Raw genomic sequence first — 10,750 nt, forward strand, 5'->3', positions numbered from 1 at the left:
CTCTTGTTAACCCTCTTCGAAGACAAAAAAAAGATATCACAGGAGACTGGACCCAGAGCATCATTAAAAAAGTGGCAAAGTGAAGCAGAAAAAGAAAATCACAAAGGTATGAATCCAGTTATGACGATTATACAGAGAAAAGCCATAAAAAAATACTGCATCAGTAATGTTCACCATAAAGCAATCTTATAACCAAATGAAATATGCCTAGCATCAACTCTGAGATAGAATTTTTTTTTCTTCTCATTTCCTGGACTGCTAGCAGCAGAGGAAAAAAAAAAAAAAGAACAAGCAGAGAAAGGGGGAAGCAGTTTCAGGGATCCTGGAGTAGGGTACCAAATGTCACAGCATCTTTACCATCGTCAGCCCTCAAGTCATTAAGACTGTTGACTGACTTCCATTCTAGGAAAACAGCCCCGCTGTGTCCAGAGATGGCACTGGAAGGAATAATAACCGGACTGCTTCTATATTTGAAAAATGTATACTTCCGGAGGGCTGTGCGCAGGCCGGTACAAGGTCACCTTTCTTGCCAGGATCAGGGTGGCGACAGCAGCATGGTCTGGCCTGGGGACACAGGCCTCCTTTGCTGCCTCGGCCACTTTAACGCTCAGCAACTAGGCTGCATGAAACCACTGAATTGAAGCCACACACCTCACACTCATAAGCAGCTGGGCCGCGTGAAGAGTGGGCCCAAAGCTCTTGGCCTGCACAGGGCCTGGGGTGGGGACCCACCTTTCCTACCCAGATCTTGGAATGAGCCAGCTGAAGTTTTCCTTTCTGGCTATCTCCCCTGTGAGAGGAAAGTGGGAAGGGAAAAAAATGAAAATAAAAGTATGGCGTAGGAGTCATTAGCATTATGCACAAGAGATGATCCCAGGCAAAAGTGCTTAGGCTCATAATACGTTTCCAACAAAATGCCATCAGTAAGAATACGGGGGTTGTGGGGGTTGGTGCCGGCCTACTGGGCAGGGGAACAACTGAACATTTCAGGACGAGGGTGGGGACCACGGCAGATGTGAGGGCCTCAATGTTTACACTCGGCCACCGCTGCCACATTTACCTCTCTACTCTCTAAAAGTGTGCAGCTTTTCAAACTCCCACAGGGACCCCCCCCACACTTAATATCCATGTAAATGAGCTTAACCCCTTCCCCAGAGCCTTCTCCTTTCGTGCCAGACACACCAGCCATTGTCTTAATGAACACACCCGCCCCTCCCGCACCCTATGTATACACCCTGTGCAGGGAGACGTCTTGGCCCTGTATCTCCATCACCTGAACGAGGCTCTCCACCATCCCCACCTTCATCCTTTCCAGTTCAAATTTGCTTTTCCACCTCAGCATCTTCTAAAACCCTAACAAAGGGTTCTCAGATCAATGACAGTCCAACTGGAATCAAGATTTGGGTGACCCCAACAGCTCCACAAAAGACCCCTGAGCCTGAGAAGGAGAAGAGTGAGGTTCAACACCCCCTCCACTCCAGCTCAGAAATCAGCCCCCTGGGAGCCGCACCCACCCCTCAGCATCCAGCTCCAGGTCTCACTCTACCTCCCGGTTGCAGCCCAAGCTCCCCGGATTGAAAATGAGTTATCTAATGAAAATTGTGTTAACTGACATTCTGGCCAACCGGGAGCAAATACCAGCGCTGCAAATCTCGCCGCGGAAATTTTCTCCAGCCCAGAATAACAATAGGACCCTGCAAAGGGCTTTCACCAGCCCTTCTGGTTCCTCTTCTCTTGTCTGCCACGTTCTTGTCATTCCTTATGTTACAGAACATCAATCATAAATAAAGACGCTGTCCCCCAGCCGTGCCCGGGTCTCATTTACAAACATTAGCAGGGAATACAATTACCATTGGCCTTCGTGCCAAGCCCAATGTGGCTGCCCAACTCTCTCTCTCCCGTTCTCTCCCTCTCTCTCTCTCCCCCCATCCCCCACTCTTCCAGAAAGGCCACTTTAGCATCATTTAAACCAGCAAGCACAGCTCACAGCCCTGCCCGCCTCAGCTGGCCACCAAACTGTAGCCCCCAACTCGAGTGACGACCTGGAATTGCAAGGCACTCGCAGTTATTAACTGCATGCCTGAGTGCCCCGATTTTCTCTCCAGCTCAATGGCTTTGAGGGAGGGGGCCTGCAGGGAGTGAGGAGTTAGGAAGGAGGGGGGTTGGGAAGCCACCAGGAGGAGGGGGGTACTGGAACTACTTATCAGAAGAAACTTGACGACATTTGCAGGCGGATTAAAAAAAAAAAAAAAAAGTGGGTCCCTTTTTATCTCCAGACTGATGCTCTCCCTTCTTCTGAGAATGTCAAGGCCAAGGCAGGATGCTTTAATCGCCCGTTATCAGCACTACTTCCCCGCCCCTTGTTCCCACCGCACCTTGGTGAGACTCCTGGGTTTGGGGGGCTTGTCTGGAGCATCCTGGGGCACCTGGGAAAGGACAGAGGCTAGCGCTGTGCCTCCAGCGCGCAGCTCTCTTGAGATTCCACCCCCCAGCTCGGCCTCCTATTGGGTCAGCAGAGAATACCCCCAAATCTGGGGGAGACACACAAGACTCCCAGAAAAAGGTGGAATGGGGATAAAGTGCTGGAGTTTGGGAGGGAGTCACCCTAGGGAGGAAGAGGGAAAGAAGAGAGAGAAAGAAAGAAGAGGCTGGAGAAAGGAGAAAAGAGAGGAGTGTCGGGGAGGAAAAGCAGGCGGTAGAGGACAGCGAGGGAATTTCCCATTTAAAAGTTCCCGTGGGCCCGAGAGCCCGGAGTCACCTGCTCTGCTCCGCTCCCGGTTCTCCAAGGCCCCCGAGGCAGGAGCGCAAACTTGCGCGCGCCCCGGGCCCATCTCCACCGCCCGTCCCCATCTAGACTTGGAAAGAGGTCGGAAGCGGGAATAAGACAAGAAGCAAAGACGAACCCCTAGAACCCGGCCCTAGGAGAGGTCTGCCGGTGTAGGCGGCCAGTCCAGCGATGGTGGCTGTAGCTGGGGCGGCAGCAGCGGCCCCCGGGTGGCTGCGCGTCCGGGCTGCGCAGCCAGGCGGGCGGTGGAGGTGCCGGCGGGCGACGGGGCGCGGAGCCGCCTCCTCGCCAACCCCGGATGCCTCCCCCCTCTCCTCCTCCTCCTCCTCCCAGCCCGCCAGCTCCCTCCCTCCCTCGCCCGAACCCGAGCCGGGCGCGGACAGGCACTGGGCGCGCTCCGCGGCCTCCCCGGGCGCCGCGAAGTTGGGAGGCGCGCAAAGTGCGGCGCAAGGGGGGTTGCCGGGGGTCCCGCCGGCAGCCCCCTGCCTGGGACCGCAGACCCTGCCTTCCCCGTGCCTCACTCCGCCGCTCGCCCGCCGCCTCGCTCCCCGGGCCGTGGGCTCGCTAGCGCTTCTCCATGGTCGCGGCGGCTAATCGATGATTGAACCGAACAAAGAGCAGCGACGAGATCAATTCCTAATACCTATCGATGGGCAGCGGGCAGTCGAGCCCCGGCGAGCCCCAGCAGCCGCCGCCCGCCTCCCTGGGGCGCCCGACCGCCCTCCCGGGTACCTCCCCAGTGCGCCCAGGGCGCGCCCGAGGGCTCCCCACGGCCGCGCGGCCAGTGCTGCCCGCACTAACCTGGAGTCGCCGTAGATCAAATCGCTTCCAATATTGAAACATCGATCCCACATTGGCGGCCATCTTGGGGGCTATTCGAGACGCACACACACAAGAGTTTGGCTTTTCTCAATGGCTGCACTCAATATCCGGGCTGGACTCCCCCCAGCCCCGGGGCCGCCGCCGGCCGCCCGGGCCCAGCGCGCCGCCGCTCGGGGCCCCTCGGGCGCCCCACGGCCTCCTGCCACCCGCAGCCCCTCGGCGCCGCTGCGCCGCCGCCGCCGGGCCCGGGAGCCGTGCGCCCCCCCGACCCCCGGAGGGCGCGGGAGGAGCGCGCGGGGCGGGGAGCTCGGTGCCCGCCCGGGGGAGGCGGCCGGGGATGGGATGGGAGGGGAGGGGGGGGGAGGCAGCCTCTCCAAGAGTCGCTGGCGCCACCGCTGCCCTGCCTGCAGCCGGCTCCCGGGCCCGCAGAGCGCTCGCTGCATCTCCCCCCCAAGTCCGGGGTCGGTGTGCCGCGCGATTGCACTTGACTTTGGCTTTTTGCAAACTTATCAATACAGACGTAACGTGCTGATCAATGCAAAGGGAAGTTTGGGGGGGGGCAGCAGGAGCCGGCGCGTGGGGCGCCTACCCCCGCCTCGCACCTGTCTATCCCCCATCCCCGGCACTGCATACTTAAAAAAAAGTTAATAGTTTGCAATGCATGTTTTTTCTTTTGCAATCGGAGCACACACAACACGTGCCTCGGGCTGCCGCCGCTCCTCCGCCAGCTAAGCTTCGCATCCGAGGGTAGCAGCCCGCAGCTCGAGCTGTGTAGACTCGCCGGCCGGCGGGCTTATGGGAGCCGGCCAGAGGGCGGGTGGTAGCTGCCCGGGGGCGCCACTGAGTTGTGGGAAATGTCACCACTGCCGCGCGCAGTTTCCACGCCATGATACTGTTATGATTATTACTAGAGAGCGGTGTCTTGGCCACAGCACTGGGTTTTTTCCTGGGGTCCTCTGCAATAGGGATTCTTGTTATTGTTATTATTTTCGGGAGCCTTTAGTCCAATTACATGGGCTCCTCACAACTTTAGAATGGGAGGCCGTTTTATTGTTATGATTATTAAAGAGGGTTACGAAACCTCTTGAGCCCTTTTCCACGCAGTGGGTTGGCTTTTATTGTTATGATATGTTGAGGGGGCCCTAGCCCAGCTCTGGATCATTAACAACTACAGAGGTTTCTGCTATTGTTACCATCGTTATTACAGGGTCCTTAGCCTAGCTGGGGACCCCAGGTCCTTTGCAGTATGGGCCTCCTTTATTATGATTGTCTTTAGCCCAGCTAGAGGGAAATTCTGGTCTTCTGCAATTTCTCAGACGCTGGACAAAAGAGGTGACTAGATTTCTTTTACATTTTTCCCTCTTTTTGCCTCTGTGCAAGTGAGAGGTCCCCAGTCTCTTCCCAAACTCCTACCCTCCCCCCACCCCAGGAGGAACTCAGACCTCCCAAGCCCCTCCATAACTAACACTCCTCCTGACCCTGGGGTCACTCTCCCTCTCTGGCATGTCCCCCTGCCAAATCCCACCCCAAAAGGGGGCATTTCCCCCCTTTTTCTCTGGGCAAAAGATATGCTTTTATAGACAGCAAACAGAAATTATATTCTCTTTTTATGACCCAGCTTGGACTTCTGACATCACTCTTGGTCTGGGACAATAGATCAATACAGAGGGTTATAAAAAAGATAAAGTTTAGAAGAGTTGTAAAGAAGAAAGAATCGTGATGGATATTTTTGATGATTTTCCAATATCTGTGTCTTGGAACACGTGCTTCAAGGCAATTAAAGTTTTTAATGTAATGTAAATAATTGTTTCATAAATGCTTCAGAAGAAGGTGTGATCTTTCTGAGCAATCACTCGAGCTGTTTAAAAAACATAATGTGATTTAAACAAGGATACAGTATTTCTGTTACCATCCCCATACATTTTCCATGAGGCCTGGGTAAATATATTAATGCACAAGTTGAAAGACTCGTAAGGCCAAAAGTACAGCATTCACCAAGACGTAATGAATTAGGCCTAGTTAGCAATTCCGAGTGGCCTGTTTCCTTGCCAGATTAAATTGCACGTGATATGTGGTTTATCTGAGCTCTCGATAACTTCACGTTTAAATTACAGTTCTCATTCTGCAAAATGAATTTAGGGAAATTTCATAACTATTGCATGGCAATTTTTTTTAATGGCTACATTTTCTCCTAAGCATCTGTAAAGCTTGCAGCTTCCTGTCTTTGAGTCTGTTTTTTTAAAGACCTGTAGTAGAAAATCTGGAGTGAGTGTGAAACCTTTCAAAGCAATTTTTAACAAATCAAGGTTTTGATGAAAGATTATTTTAAATTTATGTCTGACTTTGCAGTCATGGAACAAATTGACATCATGTACCTCCTGATATGATGTATGGAGAAGGACACAACACCACTTCTGTGGTATTCCTGCCAAAAGTGCATAATTTGAATCTAATTGTGAAGCGATATCAGACAAACCCAAATGGAGGGGTAATTCTAGAAAGTAAACAGCCTGTTCTCTTTAAAAATGTCAGTGTCACATGAAACAAACAGAAAGACTGAGGAGCTATTCCAGATTAAAGAAAGCAAAAGAGGGGACTTCCCTGGTGGCACAGTGGATAAGAATCCGCCTGCCAGTGCAGGGGACACGGGTTTGATCCCTGGTCCGCGAAGATCCCACATGCTGCAGAGCAACTAAGCCCACGTGCCACAACTACTGAGCCTGCACGCCAGGCTCTACAACAAGAGAAGCCACCGCAAGGAGAAGCCTGCGCACCACAATGAAGAGTAGCCCATGCTCTCCACAACTAGAGAAAGCCCGTGCAGCAACAAAGACCCAATGCAGCCAAAAATTTTTAAAAATTTTTAAAATTTAAAGAAAAAGAAAGCAAAAGAGACTTGACAAGTGATTAAAACATATGATCCGGCATTTTCTTTTACTAGAAAGTGCATTAATTGGAGCCAATGGCAAACTCAGAATAAATCAACAGATTAGATAATGGTATTGTATCATGTTAGTTTCCTGGTTTTAATCATTGTACTGTGGGTATATAACAACATATCCTCATTTTCAGAGAGAACATTGAAGTATTTAGGGGTAAAGGGAAAGCCATCATGTCTGCAACTAGCTCTCAAACAGTACAGACAGAAGTAATATGCATCTATTTATTTACCTAAATCTGTCTACATAGAAAGGATGATATAGCAAATATTGCAAAATGTTAACATTTGAGGACTCTAGAGGAAGGGTACACAGAAATTCTTTGTACTCTCTTTGCAACATTTCTGGGAATCTGAAATTATGTCAAAAGAAGAAGTTAAAAGAAAAATAATAAATTAAATTTATGCCTGACTTTGTCTCAGCTGTTAGGGACTCCTGGACTTCCAAATAAAAATTCTGCATGGAACTTTTCTACTTTCCTGACTGACGTAGGCTGCACCTTTGACCGAGCAGGAAATTGCCACAGCAAACATGCTTACTGAGGAGCAGCGAGAAAATCCAATAATTCAGATTGTTTTAAGTCTGTGATATTTTTAAATGACTTAATGCAGTAGGTCTCTGAAGAATTCTGACAATCTTAATGGTAGAAACTTGCAGTCCCACTGAGGAATGGGTTGCTACATAAATACTGAATGATCATGTCTTTCTGTATGGGCTGAAACATATTAGCTTTGCTTAGTGGCTTATTGCTTTATTCAAAAAATAAATTTCAGCCGTCTCTCCCCACCATATTCCAAGTGCATCGTGCGCCTGTGCCTTATTAGACGTGGGGGCTTATGTTCCAACGGCATCTGTTACCATCTCGGGCTCAGCGATAATGAATTAAGCAGTTAAGTGTTTAACCCCTGAACGGAGTTAGCTGAGGGAATGATATTATTATGGGTGGTCCTTAATGAAAGACCAAGAAACCAGGAAACTCAGACTTTTTCAGCAAACAATCAGCCTTGGATTTGGGAACTAAAGTACTAAAATATTAAATATTTTTGAGAAAAGCTGTTTTGCGTGTTCTTAGCACATTCTCCCTGCCACAAACACACATGTACGCAGATATACAAAAACTTAAAGCAGGTTCCTGGTTGATTCCTGATTGTCAAAGACCCACACATCAAGATAAGTATTTTAAAAATTACAATGGTAAGGAAGACACCCTCTCCCCACCCCAGAGGAAGCAGAGGGTGGCTTGGGGCAGCCCATCCTGAAAGCACAAGCAGACCGAGAGCCAGATCCTTTAGGAAATTCAAAAACTGTGCAAGAATCCCAGGGAAGATAATGGCAGGTCCTTAGCCACGAACATAATGATATGCGAAATCTCCAGCATCAAAGCTGAAACAAAAGAAAATGTCCTTCAGTAGCTCTGCACTGCCCACCGCAGCTGTCAGCCAGGAAGAAAGACAAGTAGAGACTCCAAATTCATCTGGAAGTTTTCTAGCCCTGGGAGAGGAGAGAGGGATATGGGAGTGTCTGGCTGACACCTGCAGGGGTGTGTCCCTGGAAGTTGGTCCATGGTTAGGTCTCAGATCCAGAGGCTGAAGTGACTGGCAACAGAACCAAGCCAGCAGTTCCTTATGTGCAAAACACTTGACACAATGCTGTCAACCACTACCATTATTAAGCACCTACTGGCTGTTGGACGCTTTATAAATAAATCATTAGCATAACATAGTGCTTAGGAGTGCGACTCTGGAGGCAGACTGTCTAGATGTGAATTCCAGCTAGCCACTTACAAGCTTTGTGACCTTGAGAAAGTTAGTTTACCTTTCTGTGCCTCGTTTTCCTCGTATGTACCACAGTGCTAATAACTGTACAAAGTGATAAAGATTAAATGAGTTAGTCTATGTAAAGCATTATGTAAATGTGCTGTATCTAGTAGCTATCATTATTATTGGTCTCACAATAAACAGGACAGAGATTTGCATTCCCATATTGCAGATGGAAAGAATGAGGCCCTGAGAGAGGAAGTGGCTGGCTCATGGTCACATGGTTGTGAAGGTGGCAGAACCAGCACTAATACCTGGGTTTACTCACATCAAGCCTAGGACTCTTTGCATTTGAGCCTCCCCTGCCTCTCATGGGAAGAATGAGTGGAAAAGTAGATGCCCAGAAAGCAAGGGCTGTAGCCTTAACTATGTGCCAACTCTCAATTACCAATTAAACTGGAGAGGAACAACGCAAGAGGGACAGGGTCCCTTGGCCTGATTCCCCTCCCATGTTAGAGACTAATTAAACAAATGATAGTATATTCATACTGTGCTGATTATTCTCCTTTTGTTCCCTTTCCTCACTCACTCTCCCCATCCCCTGCCCAATGTCCCAGGAATCTGACCCTTATGGACTACATCTCCCAGGCTTCCTTGCTCTCTGGCTTCCAGCTGGGTTTGGACAATGGGAGGCCCTGGTAAGAGATAAGAAGGCAGGGGGAGAGAAAGGTTGGGATATTTAGTCCTGGCAGTGGCTGGGTCCTTCTACAGCCACAGCCCTTGTCAAGCTGTCCTTCTCCTGCTCTCACTGGGCCCCAGTAACTTCTCCCTCCTCACATCTCTTCAGATCTGGGGTGTTAATGGCTTCCCTCTCTTGCTAGCATCTGGATGCCTTAACATGCCCCAGCACACACCGCTGTAAATGGTCTCATTAAAAAAATTCCAGCTGATTTTTTTTTTTTTTTTTTTTGCTGGGACCCTGACCAATACACCTACCAGAGAATATTATTCAATTGTTAAGAAAGATGAGGGGTGTGTACATGTGATAAGGTGAAGAGATGTCTAGGATATATGGTAAAGTGAACATAAGCAGGTTATACAACAGTATTATAAATAATCTCATCTTTGCTTAAAATATGTTACTTAGAAAAAAGTTAAGGAAAACTAGACATCAATTGGTTAATAGACATTAGTTGAGGAAAATGGTTTTAGAGGTCTCATAATTTCCACACCATCATCTTAATTTCTTTTATGAGTACAAATTACTTTTATCATCAGGAATCTTAATTCAGTTGGGGTGGAGGGGATCTGTTTTTTCCTGAGCCCCTGATTGATACACATACCACAATATCACATCCATTTGAGATGTCTATGAAAGAAGATCTGACTAAATAGAGAGATGTCCCTATTCATGGGCTGGAAGCTGTAATATGGTAAAGATGTCATTTCTCTTCAAATTAATCCATAAATTTAAGACCATTCCAATCAAAATCCCAATAAGGTTTTTCACAGAACTTGACAAGCCCATCTTAAAATTCTTATGAAGATGCAAGGGCCAAGAATAGCAGGGGCAATTTTGAAGAATAATAAGATGAGGGAACTTTTCCTATCATGCATCAAGACTTATTATAAAGCTTCAATAATAAAGACAGTGAGCAGAATGACTGACAAAGAGACTCAGGGGACAAAATTAAAAGCTTAGACACAGACTCACACCAATATAGAATGAACTTACACAAATAGACGGCAGAACTGGCATTGTAAACTAGTGGGGAAAGGATGGACTTCATTTTCAATATGGTGCTGGGCCAACTGGCTATCCAGATGGGGAAAAACAGATTTAGATCCCTACCTCACACTATACAAAAAGATCAACTCCAGGTGGAGGTGCCTGCAACTCTATGAATTTAAAGAAAGAAACTCAACACGTTCCTTTTTTTCCAAAAGCACAGAACATTTGAACTGAAAAATATATCCTTAGTAAGCTGACTTTACTATGCCATGTCTGTTTTTTTTGTTGTTGTTGTTTTTTGTTATTTTTTAAGCATCCCAATAGCTCTGGTCATGTAATAGCCCAGGGTCCCTTTCAGAGCTGGATCTATGGCCAGAACCAGGACTGAACTTTCTTTGAATATCCCCAGAATGAAACACCACTTGGCACCTGGCAGCTTCCAGGAGATTTAGAAACATTAGCTAATTAGAGTTTCTAGAACTCTGCTCCCCACTGGCACAGGCTCTTCTTCAGGCACACAGCTTCCCTGAGCCCCTGAGAAGCTGGCTCCAGGGCAGAAATCTGCCTTCCAATTCTGCACCCCTATTTTAGCAGCAGAGTGTGCAAATTGGACAGTGATCTAAGTCCCCCAAAACAACCACCACAGAATTGAGGGCACCCATTTGGCTCTCCATCTTTCCCAAATCCCATACATCTGGCTCAAGTGGCCCCACTT

General features: G+C 48.5%; 1 protein-coding gene across 3 annotated transcripts in view; it reads right to left on the bottom strand.

The window, feature by feature from the left end:
• CUX2 (cut like homeobox 2) overlaps positions 1–3,786 on the bottom strand; it is a 267,749-nt gene extending 263,963 nt beyond the window's left edge. For 2 of the 3 annotated variants that reach the window (XM_082416721.1, XM_082416718.1), the window contains exon 1: positions 3,587–3,786. In XM_082416721.1, the coding sequence (XP_082272847.1) occupies positions 3,587–3,649 (63 nt within the window). In that variant the 5' untranslated portion in view covers positions 3,650–3,786. Of the gene's footprint in view, positions 1–2,903; positions 3,006–3,586 lie in introns of those variants that run through there. The other variant, XM_082416722.1, reaches the window with a different exon arrangement.
• Between the last annotated feature and the right edge of the window lie 6,964 nt (positions 3,787–10,750).

The sequence above is a fragment of the Balaenoptera physalus genome, assembly GCF_965194825.1.
Source record: "Balaenoptera physalus genome assembly, chromosome: 12".
In the NCBI taxonomy this organism is placed as follows: domain Eukaryota; kingdom Metazoa; phylum Chordata; class Mammalia; order Artiodactyla; family Balaenopteridae; genus Balaenoptera; species Balaenoptera physalus.